General features: G+C 48.3%; 1 protein-coding gene across 1 annotated transcript; it reads right to left on the bottom strand.

Annotated features, from left to right (window-relative positions):
• Positions 1 to 3,957: 3,957 nt before the first annotated feature.
• Positions 3,958 to 18,798, bottom strand: Vstm5 (V-set and transmembrane domain containing 5). The gene is made up of 4 exons (XM_051155764.1): positions 18,423 to 18,798; positions 4,781 to 5,107; positions 4,546 to 4,686; positions 3,958 to 4,107 (listed from the first exon to the last, which is right to left on the bottom strand). The coding sequence occupies exons 1-4, from the start codon at positions 18,508 to 18,510 to the stop codon at positions 4,064 to 4,066; spliced, it is 600 nt and encodes a 199-aa protein (XP_051011721.1). The 5' UTR covers positions 18,511 to 18,798; the 3' UTR covers positions 3,958 to 4,063.
• Positions 18,799 to 21,551: the final 2,753 nt, after the last annotated feature.

Raw genomic sequence — 21,551 nt, 5'->3', positions numbered from 1 at the left:
TTGGATGTTCTTCATCTTTAAGGTGTTTGAACTCCAGTATCTTGCCTCCCTTTGTCCAGAAAATAAGAAACCTACCACAATGCAGTCTCTGTTTTCCCTGTTAGTGGTGACTTAAGTCTTTTTGGCTGTAAAGGTACCTCCATAAAGATAATTGCACTACACTTGAAATTTGTCAAGTTAAGTTTGAGATACAAAGGAGACATGCAAGTGTGATGGCACATGCCCAGGACTAGGGAGCTGAAGACAGGAAGATCAAGAGTTCAAGGTCAGCCTGCTCTGCATGAATCCTTGTTTCAGGGGGGAAAGTGACATATAAACTGAGAAACCTGGTAGTAACTAAATGAAGTGAGTATGCCAAGGAGACGCAGAGCATAGTCCAGTCTGCTCACAGCCTCTTCTCCCTACCTTGCGGGAGAGCCCTCTGTGAGTCCCTTGGGAATTTGTCCCCTGTGACATTCTAATTGGTATCAAAACTATTGTTGAAGAATAAAATGAGGAAACTGAATTACTTAATAAGTCTACTTTGTCTAGCCAGGAAAAAAGGCCCTAGAGCAGGAAAAATATGAGATTGCTGAAGGAAATATTTGCAGGCCATCTTCTCTGCCCATGCTTACCTTTCTCCAGCCCTCTGAATGACATCCTCCACAGGCCTTGTCCTGGCCAAGACATCTGGCAACCTCCCTATCTCTTCCTTACTGTGGTATTGCTCCATTTAAGCCTGAGGTGGTCTCTGTTCACACTCTGAGAAAATACAGCTGACACCAGTGTGTTCTACAGGGCAAGGTACACACCACTGAAGTATGTGGCATGGCAGTCTCCTGGTCTCTAGAACTAGTTAAAATTCTGGAAGCACACCTTTCAAAAACAGTCTTCTGGCTACAGCACAACAGGTTTTGTTTTTCTAAGGTTATAAAACTATTTTGATAGTTCCAATGTGGTAAGCTCTGTTGGCACTTACAACATGTATCTGACCCTCCACTCTATTTGACAGTTTTGTTCCATACCAAGTAGAAACTTCACCCACATCCTTTGCCTTTTTTTTTTTTTTTTTTTTTTTTTTTTTTTTTTAAAGTGTGTTGGCTGTACTGCATGCATGCCTGGTGCACAAGGAGGCCAAACAAAGCATCCAATCCCCTGGAACTAGAGTTACAGACAGCTGTGAGCTGGAATAGAACCTAGGTCTTCAGGAAGAACGGCCAGTGCTCTTAACCACTCAGGCCCAGCATTTATCTTCTTGGTGGGAGTGGACCTTATTTTCAGAACTATTTAAACATTTTTTTTTAGTCTCTGAAACAACTTATTTAACACTACACTGGTAATTCTCTATAATTTAATATTGTCTTAAAAAAAAAACCAAACAGACGAATCTTTAGACTCTGGAGTTTAAAACAGCAGCTTTAGAGCAGGGGAAAGCCCCTTTCCAAACAGAGCAGCAAAGAGAATGAGACTGGCCCAGGACAATGTGGTTTGCAGACGGATTTGCCCGTGGAATCCTCTTGGGGTCCACTTCCATTTCTCTCTATTCAAGTCCCTGACTCCCAGCATGGGCATGGGGGGTGTGTTGAGGGTAGTGCGGCCCAGGCTCCCACACCACTGAGGGCCTCTGAGAGGCTTGTATCCTTGCTTCCTGTTCCCAGCAGCCCTCACCCTGCTTCTTCCTGACATGGGTGGAAACTGACCTGGCCCAGGGCCTGCATCCTCAGACTGCTACTAGATCAGGGGGCACAGGGGTGGGTGTCTGTACCTGTATACAGAAAGTGTTGAGGTGCCATCTGAACCCCCTCTAGCCTGCTGCAAGCTCTTGTCTTGGTCTTTAAGGAATGGCTTCCAAGTGACTCATTCAGATAACGCTGTTGCACATGGGTCTACTGTCCAGCTTCAGTTCTGGGCCTGTTGACTGCCTACTCTCCCTCCTTGAGGGGGGGAAACGGGAGGATCCTGAACATTTCCCCTGAGTATCCAACCACCCCTCCCAGCCAGACGATGCAGCTCTGCACTATTGCATGTGGTCTCAGGGAGAGGCTAGAGCACATAGGTGGGGGAAGAAAGGGTGCTCCATCAAAGCAGCCATTAGGAAACCATCATCGCCAAATCCCTGCACCCAGTGCTCTGTAAGAAACCTAATAAAAGCCGGGCGTGGTGGTGCACGCCTTTAATCCCAGCACTCAGGAGGCAGAGGCAGACGGATCGCTGTGAGTTCGAGGCCAGCCTGGTCTACAAAGTGAGTCCAGGATGGCCAAGGCTACACAGAGAAACCCTGTCTCGAAAAACCAAAAAAAAAAAAAAAAAAAAAAAAAAAAAGAAACCTAATAAATTCATTGGTTCCTGAGTGGACTTTGGTGGAATTGCTCCTTGCTTTGTTGTTGGGGCCTGAGGAGGAGAGGTAGCCATTGTTTTCATCTCCCAGAGGAAAGGAATTTTAGCAGCAATTCCTCACCTACCCCATGGGAAGTAGAAAACATATGGGCATTGGGGACCTGAAAGGAAGGAGAAAGAAAGGAATGTTCTAGCACACGTTTACCTTTGTGTGCAGAATCTGCAGCCAAGGCCCTGTACACAGCTACTGACCTCAGTTTCCATCATAGCTGGGGTGGGTAGCTTTGATAGGCAGCGGGGGGGATGAGAACCAAGAAGGGAGGGAATCCTTGATGACAGAGCTCGGCAAATGGAAACTAGGAAGAAGAGCCTTTCAGGTAAACATGACTACAGCCTCAGAGTGTGAAAGCCAACGCCAACTGAGACCCAGCCCCCAAGCTCAGCTGATAACCTAGGTTATTAAAACAAAACAAAACAAAACAAAAGCCAGGCATGGTGGCGAACGCCTTCAATCCCAGCACTCTGGAGGCAGAAGCAGAGGCAGGCGGATCGCTGTGAGTTCGAGGCCAGCCTGGTCTACAAATCGAGTCTAGGATAGCCAAGGCTACACAGAGAAACCCTATCTTGAAAAGAAAATAAAAGAGAAACTTTTTAGATTGATTTTTTTTTTACATTTTTATTTTGTGTGCTTGTGTATTTTGTTTCATGTATATGTGTGCCCTGTGTGCATGCAGTGCCCATGGAAGCCAGAAGAGGGCATTAGATCCTCAGGAACTGGAGTTACAGAAGATTTAAGCCACCGTGTTGGTGCTTGAAGTGAATGTGGGTCCTCTGCAGGAGCAGCAAGGGCTCTTACCTGCTGAGCCATCTCCTTAGGCCTATCTCAGGGCATTTCAACCTTTGCTATGCAATATTGCACTTTCCCAAATAGCTTTCCAGATCCTTCAAGGATTCTCACTCTGAGAGATCGAGGCTAATGCTGGCTTCTCCTGATGCCACATGAGGTAGGTGAACGCCACATGCCCCTCAGCCCAGGATCTGGAGACCAAGCAGGACGAAGCCTTACAAAGTTTTTTCTGTTGTGCCACCCCATCAACTTAATGCACGTTTTTCTCAAACTAACCCAAGTTTAGGCTACTCAGTTACTTTTGAATAAGGAAGGATGAGAAAGACGTCGTCTGCTCCCTGCACCCAAAGCTGGTCCCTCAGTGCACTCAGCTGCTCCCCTGAGGTGCAGTTCACTCCAAGAGCCCCAGGTCTGCTCATGTTGTCTCCACAGCAACATTTATGGGATGTAAAACAAGCAGGCAGAGGGCGCCGCAGTTTGCAGATCAGGCAGGAGCTGGCATGTCCCAGTGCCAGCTGCACATCAGGCTCTCTGTGGACACTCTGGCCACAGAGATGGGAACTCCAATAGGCCAGTGTGTGACTGTAGCCCGGGATTGCATGTGGCAGCTGTGTTGTGTGTGCCTGCCTGTGTTAAGGATCAGCATGGCCCTGAAGCTACAGCCAAGGACAATCAGCTCCTGGTTGAAAGCCTTAGTTAAGCTTTTCCTTGGACTACGTGCAAGTCTGAGAACTGGCTTATAGAAGGAAGCCATCATCTTCAGCTCCACACAGTTTGCTCATCTTCTGGCTGATTCACCAGCTGGTGAGCGGCTGCAGCAAGGACTGGCTCAGTTGGTTCCTTCAATTGGAAAATACTGCTCTTCTCTTGAGGTAGCAATGTAATCGGGCAGAGTCTTGGCTAACACTGGACATCTTTCATCTCAATGTCCTCAGTGGTACTTTCTGCGAAGCAAAAGGCAAGTCAAGGGCTTGGGGAGGTGGCTCGCTTGGTAACACGCACAATCATAAAGACCCGAGTCCAGAGCCCGAGAACCCATGTAAAAATTATGGGGAGCATATCTGAAATCCCAGTGTTCAAGGCATGGGTGGAGACAGGCAGATTTCAGGGATGATTGGCAGCTAGTCTAGCGAATCAGTGATCTCCAGGTCAGAGAGAAATTCTGCCTTAAAAATAAGGGGTGGAATGTGCTTGAGGTGGACACTATTGACCTCTCTCTCTCTCTCTCACACACACACACACACACACACACACACACACACACACACACGACAAAAGATTGAAAACCTGTCACACAGTGGTTTCTTGGTGTAGATGAGGTAACAGGTGCCATCCTGGCCTCAAAAAGCATGAAAGGATTATCACAGGGCCCAGAGCATTACCTTTGAGTTTGAATCTCCTCTTCCTTTGGAGTTTGTAGGCACACTGATTGCAAACCCACATGAGGCTGATTAGCACCACAGCCACAGCGGCCAGTAGAGCAAAGAAGACGGCAACGAAGTGGAGGTCTTCATAGCGGATCTCTGGGGTGGGACAAGAGGGAAGGCAAGGTCTCTCTTAATACAACAAAGTCGCCCACCTGTGTCTGTAGCTTGAGGAGCCCTGGGGCTCTCTTACCAGACACACGTAGCACGATGGTGCCAAACTGGCTGCTCCCCGGGTGCTCTGTGACAGTGATGACGTAGCAGCCAGCATCCCTCACGCCCACACTGAAAAGCTGGATGGAGCCATTGTCAAAGGTGCAGACTCTGTCTCTATGGCTGTGGGAGACATTGGCTGGGGTCCCTGGTTTCCACTCCACAATCCTCTGCACACCCCAGTTAGATGTGTACTTCCACTCGATTGTGGGCACCCCATGGCAGGAATATTCCACTGACAGCAGGATATCTTCTTGGACAGTGGCATTGATGGCTGACTGTGGAATGTACAGTGACACGCCCTGACCTGTCAGACACACATAGGAACCTACTTGAGTCAACATACTCATCAGTGTTTTTATGAGCATTTACTGAGCACCTGTTACATGCCAGGTGAGAAGACACAGAGACCCCTCCAGCTTTGCTCTGTATTCAGCAAGTGGTGGAATACTGGGGACCAATAAACAAACAAACAAAAAAAGCCTGCGCACTGACAATAAGCAAGGATAACAGTGAGCAGTGGAAGGGGACACACACGGCTTAGGAAGACTTCCCCAAGGAAATGGCATTTGAGCTCAGACATAATGGGAAAGCCCCTGTGAAGGAAAGTGTGAGGTAGACATTCTTGGCAGAGGCAACAAGAGATCTGACGCCCATGTCCCCGAGGGTGAGCAGGGTGTGTTTGAGGGTGGCCAGCAACAAAAGGCAAGAAACACTGGGTAGAGCTTAGCATGAAAAAGCTAGAGCACTGGGCAGGAATCCATACTGGCAGTATCCGGAACTCAGGGGGCATGGGAACTGCAGAATGCCTTAAGCCCAACAGTGATGCTAATATCTGCTATGGTCACCAGCCTGGGGGCTGCGCAGGGGGGTGGCAGGGGGGGGGTGGGTGGGGCAGATAAGAGTGGAAATGAGAGGCCACCAGGTGGTTATTGTGAGAGAGAGAGAGAAGAGGACAGAGAAGGGTGATTGAGGACCTGTGTTAGGAAGGACTTGGAACTGTGCATAACGATATGGCTTGGGGTTGGATAGGCAGAGATTTCTGCTGAGTGTGTAAGGGAGTAGCAATGCCTAGGCCGTGTACACATGTGCTTCACAAGCACTAAAGGTGCACAGAGTACACCATGCACCAGGGCCATGCTGTTGAAGCCTCCCATGATCCACTGCCAGTTAATCAGTGCTTATGCCTCGGGCTCATCATGATTACGAAGCCTGCCCAGGGTCCTCCTGCAGGGCTGAAGTTTACACATGGGCAGCTGACTTCAAAGTGCAAGCGTTTACATCTAGGCTCAAGTAGAAGGCCAGTGGCTGGCAGTGGAGGGGACAGAATGTGACAGGTGCCTCCCACATACAGGGAGGCTAGTGATGGGAGAGTGACTGGGGCGGGATGCAAGCCTGGAAGCCAAGCCTGGTGTGCTGCCAAGTTTTATGTCGACTTGACATGGGCTAGAGTCATTTAGGGCAAGGGAACCTCAGTTGAGGAAATCCCCACCCCCATCAGATTAGACTGTGGGCAAGCCTGTGGTGCATTTTCTGGATTGATGATTGATGCGGGAGAGCCCAGATCACTGTGGGTGGTGTCACCTCTGGAAATGGTTCTGGAGTGTAGGAGAAAGCAGGCTGAGAAAGCTCCTCCTACGTGGCCTCTGCTTTGGTTCCTGCCTCTAGGTTCCTGCCTCCTGGTTCCTGCCTTGATCTCCTGACCTGACTTCCTTCAAAGATGGACTGTGATGGGGAACTGTGGGCAAAATAAACTCTTTTCCTCCCTAAATCACTTATTGTCATGGTGGTTTATGCCAGCAATAGAAACGCTAACTAGGACACTTAGTTTCCACCTTTATTTTCTGATTGCCTGTCATCCTCGGGTGCCCAGCTGCCCTGGATACTGGTTGTAGGTAACCCTACAGGTAAAGTTTGCAGACACTTTCTTTTGTCCTCTACCACCAATAACAGGATCCACTTGTACCCATTTCCTCAGGCCTGGCAGGTAATTAAAACAATGCAATGGATTTCATGTTTTAAAAAAAGGGGGTGTAGGGGGTGTAATATGGTTACAGAGATAGCTCAGTGGGTTAAGGGACTCCTCACGAAGGCTGATGGCCTGAGTCCTGTCCCTGAGACCCACATGGTAAGAGAGAACTGATGCCTTCGAGTTGTCCATTGAGTGCCACACAGTCCCCGTGGTATGCGTGTGCGTGCATTTGTACCTTTCTCCACACAAAATAAGTAAATAAACAGAGCAAAACATCTTAAAGTAGTAATAATGGCTTTCTAGAGCGAATCTGCCATGAAACAGGAGCGCGTTCACTTTCTCCCTCTAATACTATTATGCAATTTGCTTTCTGCCTCCACTTCCTGTTACTCAGCTCCTAAGACTGTGGACTCCCCCAGAGCCATGGAAGTGACACAAAGCCTCTGTATCTACACATGACACAACTGGTGGCTGGCGATCCCTAGAGTTTCAGAAACGGGACAGGTTACCAGGAAGACAGGGGTGACTGGAATGCTAGACCATCATGCCCCACTTCCAGCCTCCAGGGAGGGGGACGGGGGCTGAGAGGTAAAGCTGCTCCCCATTGGTCTGTGATCAGTCATCCATGACCACGTGCAGAAGCATTTGCAGAGCCCTGAGGACAGTGTTCTGAGAGTTCTGGAGAGCCAAACACAGGTGGCCGCAGGGCAGCTCACATAGAAAGGGTAAAAAGTTCTGAAGGGCCCCGCAACACCTGCAGCCCGGGTAAGTGCCTCGTGAATGGGTAAATGTAAAGAAAGTGTCTTCACATGTTTTTATGAGTTGTTCTAGCAAACTAGTTGAGTACAGAGACTGGGCCAGGTAGTCAAAGGCATGCGGCACGACCTGGGACTTTGAAAACCCAGATTTATTCGTCTTTCTTTTGTGTGAGTCCTCCATCTGCATTTTTTTTTTTTATATACACCATGTACATGTGGTACCACAGGGGACACAAAAGGGTGTCAGTCCCCTCGGGACTGGAGTTACAGATGTGAGCTGCTATGTGCTTGCGGACAACTGAACCTTTGCCCTCTGCAAAAGCAGCAAGTGCTCTTAACTGATGCACCATCTCTACAGCCCCAACCTACGCTTTTGATTGGCATTTGAAGAGCAGGGTGGTCTGAGGGACTGAACCATTAGAAAGTCACTACAGGCACCCCAAGACTTCACCTAAAAGCAGGTGTTCTCAGACACACGCACACCATCACCCACCCCTGAGATTGAGTTTTGGAATAGCACATGTTAATCTATTTGTATGTGTGTGTGTGTGTGTGTGTGTGTGTGTGTGTGTGTGTGTGTGTCTGTGTGCAGTGTGTGCTACGGTGCATGCATGGGGGTCAGAGGACAACTTCCAGGAGTCAGTTCTCTCCTTCTACTGCATGGGACCCGAGGATCAAACAGGTTGTCAGTATTGGTGGCCAGCACTTCTACCCACTGAGCCATCTCTCCAGCCCCACGAGCAACACTACTTCCTAATGTAGAGTGAGTGTTTCATTAAAGTTCCTTAGCTGAGCCGGGTGGTGGTGGCACACGCCTTTAATCCCAGTACTTGGGAGGCAGAGGCAGGTGGATCACTGTGAGTTCCAGGCCAACCTGGTCTACAAAGAGAGTCCCAGACATCCCAGGCTACACAGAGAAACCCTGTCTCGAAAAACAAAAACAAAAACAAAAACAAAAAACCAAAAAGTTCCTTAGCTGTTCACAGAATGACCCATTGTGTTCTTATGCAGAACCCACTTCCTGCATTTGGTCCTTACACCTTGTTAGTCTTTTACAATCCAGCAAAGCTTCTCCCCCTTAGAATGCTGTGAGACCTTCACAGCAATATTTTAAAACATTTGACTCTAGATTTGTTCGGAAACAATGGAAAACCACTGTGGACATGAGGTTTTCATGTTGCATCAGGCCAGAAGACAAGCAATGGAAGTTTGTCCCGTGGCTGGGGGAGCTAAGATGAGTAGAGCACCTGGGCTGTGATTGGCATGTCACTCTTTCTCTAGAGACCACATGACCACCTTGAGCCTTGGAGGGCCTGACTCCTGTCCTCCGCCCATGTTGGGGTACATGGTGGCTGGTCAGTCGATGTCTGTTGAGTCAATAAATATGTGAGTGACAGTGAGAATTGTCTGCTTTTCCTCCCAGGGAAGCTGCTGCTTTGTGACTGTGGAGATGAGGCTTGTCTGAAAGCCAGTGTGTGGGAGGACAGGAACTGGTATTTACTTCTTGGTGTGCATACGCGTGTGTGTGTGTGTGTGTGTGTGTGTGTGTGTGGGCCTTCTGGGAGTTGGTTTTCCGAATCAAACTCAGGTCATCTAGTTTGCACAAAGTGCTGAACTGCTGAACTGTCTCTCCAGCCTAGAATCTAGGCTTTTTATATATATAGTATATATATATAAATATATATATATGTGTATTATATCTATCATCCATCTACTTATTCATGTATCTATCTAGTATCTATGCATGTATGCATATATAAATATATTACTGATTAGTATTTATCTATCATCTACCTGTTTATGTACTATCATCATTTATTTTTTAAAAATATTTATTTATTATGTATATAGTGCTCTGCCTCCATGACAGAAGAGGGCATCAGATCACATTTATAGATGGTTGTGAGTCACCATGTGGTTGCTGGGAATTGAACTCAGGACCTTTGGAGCCACAAACTGTGCTCTTAACCTCTGAGCCATCTCTCCAGCCCCACTATCATCATTTATATATCCTCTACCTACAACCGATCAGTCGTCTACCTTCTATCATCCATCTATCTGTAACCTATCATTCATCTAATATCTAGCATCATCCACATATCTTTCAGTTTATCATTTATTATCTCTGAATCTATTTATCATCTACTATCTACCATCTTTTTGCTTATCATCTCTCTCTCTTAGTTACAATCCCGTCCTGGCCGTCAGCTCACACTGGCACACCATGGAAGCCTTACAGAAGGAACAAAGCTATTCAGTCAGCTAAGTGTACCACCGGTCTGCTCCCTGACCCTGAGGCTACTTCTTGACTGACGTCTCAGTTTCATGGTTTGCTTTTCTTCTTTTTGTTGAGAAAGCCCTTGTATGTTCCAATTTGCCTTGGGCCTCCTTTGTTTACTCCCCCCACCCCTGCTTTTTTGAGACAGGGTCTCATGTAGCCCAGGTTGTCCTTGACATCACTATATAGCCAAGGATGACCTTGGACGTCATATCCTCCTGGCTCTCCCACTGTAGGGCAGAAGTTATAGTCACAGACCACTATGCCCAATCTAGACTGTGCTGGAAGTTGAACCCAGGGCTTTGTATAAGCCGGGCAAGCACTCTACCAACTCTATATCACCAGCCAGTCTTTGTCAGGCTTAGCATATAAACCCCCTGCCTCCCATCATCGGGTTCCCAGGCCCCACTATCTACAGTCTCTGAGACTCAGTAAGATGTGTTCTGTGCTGCAGTCCTGCCTGTTACCTTGGCCTCCCGCTACCTCCTCCCTTTGGCAGCTGGTTCTTGTGTACTGCATTTTGCAGACGTATCCAGCTGTTTTGTCTGCCTGCACCCTAGTTGGGTGACTGTGCACAGATCCCTTCAACTCTCTCTGATGTTTCCTCCTCATTTGTAATTGGCATTTTTATGGCTTGACAGTCAACAAGTGAAAGAAAACTACTTTTCCAGGAGAACTGGCCCACCAGAAAAAAAAAAAAAATGAATTCCAGGGGCACAGGGCTTCTTTGCCTCTCACCCAGGGCTGTTCTGATTCCATCCACAACAGTGATGTAACATGGGTGTTACGCTCATTCTCTGTTGGATTAAAAAAAAAAAAAAAAAAAAAATATATATATATATATATATATATATGTATATATATATATATATATATATGCTTTGTTCCTTCTGTAAGGCTTCCATGGTGTGCCAGTGTGAGCTGACGGCCAGGACGGGATTGTAACTAAGAGAGAGAGATGATAAGCAAAAAAAAAAAAAAAAAAAAAAAAAAAAAAATATATATATATATATATATATATATATATATATATATTTTTTTTTTTTTTTTCCCCTGACTCCACCAGAGCTAGCTTGACGGTGTGGAGCAATGAGTGAGAATGGACTTGGCAAGGGCTGGTTGGAGTCAGAGGCCGCACTGAAGAGGCTCTTCCAGGCTTGTGCCCTACCCAGAGGTCCACGCTTCCTGTCTGCCTGTTACAAGGTACCCCAGAGATATGATGGCATCCTAGCCTGTCTTTGTAGGATCTTTAGAGATTGTGTCTGTACAGAGGCAATCAAGTTAAAACGCTGTCATCTGTGTGGGCCCAATTGGCCTGGACACGACTGACCTGTTGTCTTTTGAAAAAGACGGATCTAGATCCAGAGCGACATGTGCTGCTAGGTGAAGGCAGAGATACGGTGGTGATATGTGCACAAGCCAAGGAACACCAGAGAACCAGAAATTGCCAGCGGAAGCTGAGAGAGGCCTGGAGCAGAGTTCCTCACAGCCCACCCGCCCCTCAACTTTGAGTTCCATTCAGAATGACTTGGGTAAGCGGCCCAGCTGTGGAAGGTGGGCAGGATGCTGAGTGTCTCCGAGAGTCAAGGTCTTTGTGGGTATTTAGTTTCCCGAGGGCAAGTCGCCTTGACTCTGGAAGGTCTCAATGCTGGTTCCCACTTTCTTTTCCTCCTCTGTCTCCCACGATTTCTTCCTCACCCTCAACTCCATTCACCCCAAACTCTGGGCCACTCCCCAGTGAGCTTTATCTCCTTAACCTCAGTTGAACTCACCCCTCCCTGGTCTCAGGGTTATTCTTCCTCTCCAAGGACTGTCTAAAATGCCATCTGTCTGTCTGCCAGGCCAGGTCACAGGGGCCGCTGAACTGAACTGAACTTTAACCCTGTTCATAATCAAGAGTTGTTGCCTTCCAGATCAGGCCACACCTGCTGCAGCCTTTCTCCAGGTGCAGGTGTGGGGAGCTGACAGGAAACGCCTGCTGTAACCTTGCAGACCTTCCCCCTTTCCTCTGTTACCTGGGAACCAAGGCAACCCAGCCACATGCACATACTGTAGGGAACTTATCAACCATTATGTATGGGACTGCCCCTCCCCAGCACCCGCCCCTCTGTAATTCTGACAGCTCATTTCATCCAATGGGAAACTGAAACCTCTATGGGTTTGGGGCCCTGGTACACTCTGTGATAGCCAATAACTCCCCTAATACACCTTCTAACCAGAGGATAATTTCTCTCAGCACCTTCCTCTCAAGCCTCTACAATGTGTCTAACTCACTTATAACCAAGAAGAAAAGCTGTAGCTCAAGATTGTCTCTAAAAAATCTCGCCAAAGGCTGGGTGATGGGGAAAGGAAAGGGGAGGAGGGGGTTCTGTTTCAGGCCTGGGCTGGAGCCTAGGGGAGCAGTCTTATTAATATAAGGTTGTCCACAGAGGGGAACAGACAAAAAGAACTTGACATCAGGTCCCCTCACCAGGGCTTAGTGTCCAAGGCTGTGCCCTCCTCCTTCTGTAGCACTAGGGTTTAGTCCAACAACTTTCACCCAAGATCCATGACCTTCCCAACATCCATCTTCTTAACTGGGAGGGTGTTGAGTGGAAGAGGAAGGGGCTGTGGACTCACTGGGAACTGGTCTGGTGTTTGGCAGGTCTGAGGTTCCCTGAACTTGAGTCCCCCAGAAAATAGCATCAAGAAAGAAGCACATAGCATCGTTGCTTAATGACGACATGCATTCTGAGAGAAGAGTGATTAGAAAGTGACTTTTTCCCAGGATGGATTTACTGAGTGGGGAAAGTACCACACAGGCCTGTAGGTGACAGGAAACTGACACACAGGACCACAAAGTCGAGTATAGCTAACGAATGATCTCCTCTTCTCTGGCCTAGGCCCAGGAGGCTCCCTGTGATTCCGGCAGCCCAGGCTTCTCTGATTACCTACTTACTCAGCCTTCAAGGCTTCCTCTTTAAGAGGATCCACCGTACTCCAAACTGAGCCCCAATCTCAGTGCCCAGTGCTAGGTACCCTCTTGGCATTAGATTTTCCCAGGAGATCCCTCAGAATCTCCAGCTCCTGATAGCCAGTTGCTGTAAGTGTTCAAGAACTTCTGAGACAAGTGAGACCAAAGCAAAGGAGACTTGTTCCTTACCCTAAGCCCCATGGGAACGACTTTATAAGTCTGGGTGGCTGAAACCACACAATAAGCAAGATTCTAAGAAATGAAACGAAGGCAGGAGACACCTGAGTATTTCTTGGCTGGCTCTTCCCCTAGGACCAGACTAATGGACATTGTCCAGGAGAGACATGCTCTGCCTTGCTACATTTTAGCCAGAGAAGCTCAAAGACAGAATCAGTCTAGTCCCTGCCCTTGGCAATGCTGGTTATACCAATCTGGGGCAGGGTTAGGCCTCTGCTTCTCTTTTGAAAAATGACTTATGTGTTTTTATTGTATTTTGTGTGCACGAATGCTTTGCCTTCATGTATGTATACGCATCACATGTGTACCTGGTACTTATGGAGGTCAGAAGAGACCATTAGATTTCCCTAAGACTGGAATTGCAAGTGATTGTGAGCCTCCATGTAAGTGCTGGGAATTGAACCTCTTGGAAGAGCAGCCGGTGTTCTTAAGCACCAAGAGTCATTCTGGGCCCCTTCCCCCAAAGTTTGTGTGTGTGTGTGTGTGTGTGTGTTTGTTTTTGTAGCACCCATCTTTGTAAAGCAAGTTCTAATGGACAACATGGTTTCGGAAGCACTGAGCTCCCTTCCTCACTGTCCTTGCCCTGTGAACTCAGGGCTTACAAGGCTGGGACTGGTACGGAGCCTCTGACAAGTCCCTCCCTCCCATCTGGAAAGACTTCATAGCGGGACTTCTCTGGGTCAGCAAGGGTCAGGCTTCCTCAGCAGGTGGAAAGGGTGACATTCATTCTTAACTGGCTGGACATGTTGACAAGAAATGCCCTGTTGGTCCCTTTCTGATCCATTTTGTCATCTCTGTGTCCCCTGTGTCCAGAGAGTTGATTGATATCTAGCAGGCTGGTGAATCAGTTAATGAGAAAGTCACTTTGAAACTCTGAACTTGTCAACTCTCTCTCTCTCTTCCTATTTTAGCTATGCACATAAATGCAGGCATACACCACACAACTATGGACCACATATGTGATCATGACTCATGAAAACACATCTCCTGGTGACATCAGAGACACCTTGGTTTCTGTAAGCACTGTGTAAGGTGTTCTCATCACATCAAGATCAGCTGATGATGTAAGTCTTGGAATGTATGTCCACCTTAATGCCACGACTATGCTTTTGCCCCACAATCCTACTTTCCAGAGCATCTGTGGTCCTTGGTGTGGGAGGAACCTCGTCCTGGCCATCAGGCTGTCATCATCTTGCTGGCCTGACATAAGAGAGAGAAGGCAGACTCTCATCTTTTTAAAAGTTTGTTAGGACACATTCAATCTACACCTTCCATTTCTGGTCTCCCAAACTCATATCCATTCTACATTTTAAAAAAAATACACTTATTTTATCTCAGTAGCCTTGAAAATCTGAACTCATTTTGGAGTCAACTCTCAAATTAATTTGGAAGTCTTACTTAAAAGTCCTCTCAGGCGGATATGGTGAGATGCCAGGGACAATCCTGAAGCAAGGTTCTTTCTGGATGTGCACTGGAAACTACAGAGGTGACATTTTCCAAAATACACGATGTGGCTACCACCTGACAGGGCAGAGATTGTCATTTTATTAGAAAGACACTGAAGGGAAGATGGGGATGGTGGGTCCCAAATTTAGTAAGACACACTGTGAAGATTGATAGATTCTTTGGTTGGATGCTCTGCTTTCAGACACAATAAGGTGACCTGTGATGTTCTTCCAGGTGGCCTGTGTCCACTATCTGATCAGTTGACACTGAAACATCGTCTTTCTCCTTTGTACCAAGAAAGCCCTAATGACCTCTTTTATTTATTTTTTATTTATTTTTTATTTTTTTATTTTTTCCTAATGACCTCTTAATCAGTCTTGCTTACTTTCCTGTTGGGAAGACCATGACTACAGTTGCATAGCTCCCTGAGTCAGTCAAGCTGGATCTAAGACGCCCACATTCTTCCTTCATTTGGTCCTGGCCCCTTCAGTTCAGCTTGGCAATGTTTCTGTTGGGGTGGCAGATTAGTGCCTATGTTCACACCCACACTTATCAAGGCTGCTCACCACACCCTTGCTGTTCTCTTCTTCATACACCTTTATTATAACTTTCCCCCTATAGGCATGTTACAGGCAAATCTTTAAGATATGGCTTGTTCGTTTGTTTAGTTATTCAACTTAAAAAAAAGAAAATGTGGTCTCACTATATAGTCCTACTTGGCCTAGAACTCAGGCTGGCCTTGAACTCCTGAGTGCTGGGATCCAAGGCATAAATCACCACACCCAGCTCAAATCATTACTCCCCTCTTAGATTTGCTATAAGCAGCCAGGAGGGACCAAGTCCCTTCTTCAACTTTTTTTTTTTTTTTCGAGACAGGGTTTCTCTGTGTAGCCTTGGTCATCCTGGACTCACTTTGTAGACCAGGCTGGCCTCGAACTCACAGCGATCCGCCTGCTTCTGCCTCCCGAGTGCTGGGATTAAAGGCGTGCACCACCACGCCCGGCTTTCTTCAACGTTTTGCTTAGAAATCTTCTCAGCTAAATAACCAACTACATCACTAGTGACTTGTACCTTCCCCAAAATACTAACACACAAAGACAGCTCAGCATGGATCTCTGCTATTTCACAGGGATTCTCTCTCCATGGTCCAAGAACACTCCCGATTTCTCTGTAAGACCTCACCCGAACGTCCCTTCTAACCCATGTTTCTAGTACACTCCTCAAAACCTCCCCAGCCTCCACCCCAGTACCTGTTTCCACAATGACATCTACATCTTTAAATGTTTATTACTGTAGCTCTCTATTTCTTGATCCAGGTTTCTCTAGTCTGAGCTGTTGTTAAGATTCTGTGCTCTGGGTGACTGAAACAACAGGCGTTTATTTCCCCTCAGCTTTGGGGGGCGGCAGTAGGAAGTGCAAGATCCTGAGTATTTAATGCAGTCATATTTTATTTTACTTAAAACGTATCTTCACGGGCTGGAGAGATGGCTCAGTGGTTAAGAGCACTGACTGCTCCTCCAGAGGTCATGAGTTCAATTCCCAGCAACCACATGGTGGCTCACAGCCATCTATAATGTCATCTGATGCCCTCCTCTGGCCTGAAGATGTACATGCAGGCAGAGCACCATATACATAATAAATAAATGCATAAATAAATACATCTTTTTTAAAAAGTATTTTCACATTTATTTATTATTTATTTATGTGTGCCACGAAGTGTGTGGAAGTCACAGAACGGCCTCACATGAGTCAGTTTTCTCTTTTCACCGGTGGGCTCCAGGGATCAAACCCAGGTCTCCAAGAGTGGTGAGAAGTGCCTTTACCCGCTGAGCCATCGCACTGGCGATAGAGTCATAGTTTGGCAAATCCCCTGTTCATGGCCTGTTCATGGCTAATTAAGTTGCTCACCGTGTTCTCACCAGCAGAGGAAGAGCTCTGATCTCTCTTTGATAAGGATGCTAATCTCACCACAGTTGTTCTAACTTCCCATGAAGGGCCCGACTCCAAAGACATCACATCCAATGGTTCCAACCAATGCATTCGGAGCCCATATTTTTAGTCCATAATACTACCATTTATAGAGAAAAGGCTTCCAAATACAGGAGTCTTGTGCTTGGGGGCAAAGTTTTAACACAGGATTTTTGGAATGAAGTGTCTTTTCTCATTTTCTTTCTTCTTCTATATTGTTATCTTTTTTTGAACAGTGTTAGGTGCCAACACAAGGTTTGCTCATGCTGGAAGAGAGCTCCGCCATGGAGCTATATCCTAGCCCTGGACTGAAGCTGGGCAGAAGCTGGGGAGGCAGAGGATGCAGGGAGCTGGTGAGAAGCAAACAGCTTGGGTGGGCCTCCAGCACAGACCATATCCGGGCAGGTTCACGCCCACTCATCATTTGAAAAGAAGGGCTACTGGGTAGCATGGGGCCAACGCCAGGGACTGATCACAGTCACCAAGTGATGCAAACTTTCACCTGTTACTTGTCAGGAACAGTCTGTATTTCCTCCATCACACTGTCATGGTGGCTCCTATCCAACCACTGGGTCCAGGTTAAGTGTGATTCCTTTAAATAGAGTGCTCTGGTTTTCCAAATCGGAGTTCCTAAGTGTCCCAGAAGGCGGCACCTACCTCCTGCACTGGCTACTTCAAAGGAAAAAAAAAATGGCCCCTGTATCTGCCATAGCCTGCTTCCTGGAGGGGGAAACAGTGTCTGGACCTCCTGATCGTCACAGACATATGTACTAAGAGCAAGAATGGTGACTGTAATCCCAGCACTTGGGAGGCAGAGGCAGGTGGATCGCTGTGAGTTCGAGGCCGCCCTGGTCTACAAAGTGAATCCAGGACAGCCAAGGCTACACAGTGAAACCTTGTCTCAAAAAAAAAAAAAAAAAAAAAAAAAGAAAGAAGAAAGAAAGAAAGAAAGAATGGTGACTGCCAACTTGTGCTTGGGGCTTGAAAGACAGCGAGAAAAGTCATTGCCAAGATTCCTAACTGCTGGCCTAACAACCACCTCTGCCCTGCTCCCCAGCTGTAGGAGCAACAGCTGCCCCACCCCCCCCCCCCCCCACGCCCACCTTCACCCCCCACCCTCAGGGAGTCTTGCAAACACCAAATGGCTGGTCTCCAAGAAAATCCCTAGAGGCTAGTTTGAGCCCTCCCTTTACAACATACCGACACACTTGAGTCTGTCAGCTTGTCCAGGCAGCATGGCTTTCCTGTGCCTCAGTTTCAGTACTTGTAGAACGCAGAAAAAAAAAGGAGGGGGGGGGGCTCTAATTTTATAAGGCTGTTCTGAGCACTGAATGGTTTAGGAAGCGGGTTAGAGGCCAAGGATCTGTGGACGGAAGGGTTTGATAAAAGGCGGGCTCTCTCAGCCCTCTCAACCCCAGTCGCCCCACTGGGTCTCCCTCTAAACCTCCGTTGACTGATCTGTAAGGTAGGAATGGTAACAATGCTAATCCTTGAACAAGAAAGTAAAATTGCACTATAATCTGTTGTGTCTATAGGTAATGGTGTGTGTGTGCTACACTCTGACGCACAGGGCTTCTAGCACTGGCTCACCGGAACCTTCTTTGGTCTTACTCTCCAACGAACCCCAGGACCTCTTTTTCTTAGCCTTAGGCTACCTGAAAGTCGGCTGCAGGTTAAGGGTGGCCCATAGGATCCAGGAAAACCCATAGAAGATGTCTACCATCAGAAGCTAGCGGTGGGTGAGCGTCCTTGGGGTTTGCAGCCTCATTATTTCCAGAAAGAAAATAGAAATTGCTGGCCCCGGTCGGGAGCGTGTTATCTCCAGGCCGATTTTCTGCTCCAGTCACACAGCAGCGGCCTAGGACTCTCCAGCCGCTCCCCGCCAGCCTGGAGGCGAAGTGACCCTAGTCCGTATCACCGCGACACCGGACTGGTGGCCCCTTCCAGTGACGTGGTTCCCACCCGCCATGTCGCTCCCACCTGCGAGGTTTCTCCGGGTCAGGTACTTACTCTGCAGGCAGCGGGCGGCAGCCACCCAGAGCGCGAGCAGCCCCAGCGGGATGCCGCGGGTCCTCCTTCCGCACCACGGCGGTCTCATGAGCCAGTCGCGAGCTGTATTGGCTCCGCATGGGCCTCGGGGAGGCGACCGGGCCAACTGCTAGCCCTCGGTGTCCCGCAGCGCGCCAGCCTAGCCTCCCTACCCTCAGCTCAGCTGCTCTGCATGTCTCAGCTTCTGCGGCTGCTCTGCCGGAGGCAGATGAGCGAGTTGTACTCTGGTTGAACCAGTTCCCAAGAGAGAGGGAAGAAAGGAGGAAGGGAAGAGGGAGGGAGGAGTGAGAGAAGGAAGGGCTATGAACATGGAAAGATAAGGGATAATGGGAAGGTACTCAACTCAGAGGCACTAATGGCAAATAATGAGCAATTTCCTGAGGGGCACACCCACTGTACCAATTCCAGGGTCAGAGCTGGGAGGCAGCTAGTGCTAGCTGCTGCCCAAGGACCCAAAGACAATCTGAGGGCTTCGTGGGCAAGGGGGAGGCTTTTTAGGAAAACCAAGTTACAGCCTGGGTTGTGAGGAGTGAAAGGAGACGGACAGGAAGACACAGGCTGGCTCTGGGTGGAGTAAACTCATGCCGTCAGTCCGTCCGTCCATCCACCCATCCATCTATCCATCCATCCATCCATCCATCCATCCATCCATCCATCCATCCATCCATTCATCCATCCAGGAAAGGGCTCTTAAATCTGCTTACTACACAGGATCTGACTCAGGTGGGCATTTTGGTCTCTTACAGGACTGTGGTTGAATGATGTCCGAGCTGAACTAGAGATATAAGCACTGGTCCCGAGTGTAATCCCAGTATTCTGGAAGCCGCAGGAGTGACTAGTGACTAGGTACTTTAGGAATTAGTACGGGGGTGGGGTGGGGCGGGGTGAGGGGGCGGGGTGGGGGGGAAGGGGTGGGGTCGGGGTGGGGTGGGATGGTGGGGGGGTGGGGCTGGGGGGGTGAGGTGACGGGGCGGGGTGGGGGGAGTAGAGTGGGGTGGGTGAGGTGAGGAGTGGGGTGGGGTGGGGTGGGGGTTGAAGTGGGGGGTGGGAGTGGGGTGGGGCTGGGTGGGGTGGGGTGGGGTGGGGTGGGTGGGTGGGGTGAGGTGAGGGGGTGGGGTGGGGGAGTGGGGGTGGGGGGGGGGGAGTGGGGTGGGGGGGGGTGAGGGGGCGGGGTGGGTGGGTGGGTGGGGCCTAGAAACAACCATCAACCACTATATAGTCTGCCCATTGCTGTTAAAGGAGGAGCCAGGATGCTATAGGGCTCAGAGCAACTGGCCCCCAAGAGGGATGTGATGGTGTGTAAAGATGTGGGAGGTGGGGACTAACAGTGGTCCAAGCTAGCTGTGCCGTTCTGCTCTACTTCGTCAGAACTGGATTTCCTCACCGCCCTTGCAATCAGGGAACAGGGAACAGGGAAGCCTACTCCGAGTCTCTGGGAAAGGTTTCTTTCCTGGTTAAAGGGACAGAATAGGCCACCGCTGCCTGTTGTGTAGCTGTTTCCTTCAGATCAAGGCCTTCTTTCCTGACAGGAGAAGGAAGACTCACAAAGCACAAACAACTTTTTTTTTTTTAATAACAAGGAAAGATTTATTTTTACTCATAATTCTGTGGGTTTCAATTCACCACTGGTGGGTCCCAAAGCCTCTAAGCCTATAGCAGGGGGGCACATCTTGGTTGGAGTTTGGAGTACAGCAAAGCGTCATGCCCTTTCCCCCATGAAATGGCATTGCCTCATCATTGAAACCCCCAAGTCTTCCCATCTTGAGGCTAATTACAGTCAACTTCACCATGACATGAAGTTTTGAATTGTATGATAGTCCATCACTCTTATTTTCTTTTTTTCCTATTCCTGCCCCATTCCAGTCGCCTCTCCCACTGCTCTCTCCCTCCACCCCCCTCAACATACCTGATCTCTCCTGTTCTCACCCCTACTGCAGTCCAGGTCTGTACTCCTCCCCTGCTCCACCCCATCCACCTGAAATGTCTATTTGTTTTTTTTTTTTTAATTTTTAAATAATTTATTCAGATTATGTCCACATTGTTATCCCTTCACATGTATCCTCCTGTCCCCCCTCTCTCCCTCTTTCACTCTATTCCCCTCCTCTAGTCCTGTGACAGAAGGGGACCTCCTCCCCCACCATATATATGATCACAGCCTATCATCTGGATAGCCTGCTTCCCCTTCCTTTGAGTGCCACCAGGCCTCCCCGCCAAGGGAAAGTGGTCAAATAGGGGACACCAGAGTTCATATCAGAGTCAGTCCCTGTTCTCCCCACAACTATGGAGAATGTCCTGTCCATTGGCTAGATCTGAACAGGGGTTCTAGGTTTACTGCATGCATTGTCCTTGGTTGGTACCACAGTTTATGCAGGCCTCCCTGGGTCCAGATCTGCCAGCCTTGATGGTCTTCTTGTGGGGTTCCTAGACCCTCTGGGTCCTTCCATCTCCCCAGTCTTACATACCCTTCTCACCTGGAGTCCAATAGTGAGTCCCAGCATCTGTCCTGATCCCCCACTGAGTGAAGACTCTCAGAGGACATCCATGTTGGGCTAGTATCCACTAAATAAGTGAGTATATACCACATGTGTGTCTTTCTGGGTCTGGGTTATCTCACTCAGGATGATCTTTTCTAGTTCCATCCATTGGCCTGCAAATTTCAAGATTTCCTGGGTTTTAATAGCTGAGTTGTATTCCATAGTGTAAATGTACCATAGTTTCTTTATCCATTCTTTGACTGAGGGACATCTAGCTTGTTTCCAGATTCTGGCTATTACACATAAAGCTGCTATGGACATAGTTGAGCAAATGTCTTTGTTGTGTGGTGGAACATCTTTCGGGTATATGCCAAGGAGTGGAATAACTGGGTCTTGAGGTAGTCCTACTCCCAATTTTTTGAGAAAGTGCCAGATTGATTTCCAAAGTGGCTGTACAAGTTTGCATTCCCACCAAAGCACAGGCAACTTGTAAGATCCAGGGCACTAGGGCAGGACCAATTGCCAGGAGACAGGAGAGTGTTCCACAAAGCTGCAAGGAAGCTGTACAGGGACCGCCAGTGGTGCAGCTGGGATGGTTGCTTCTGTAATACAGGTG

Source organism: Acomys russatus, chromosome 14, assembly GCF_903995435.1.
Source record: "Acomys russatus chromosome 14, mAcoRus1.1, whole genome shotgun sequence".
In the NCBI taxonomy this organism is placed as follows: domain Eukaryota; kingdom Metazoa; phylum Chordata; class Mammalia; order Rodentia; family Muridae; genus Acomys; species Acomys russatus.
Note: the sequence above shows the minus strand (reverse complement) of the source record. Positions and strands in the feature narration are given on the sequence as shown.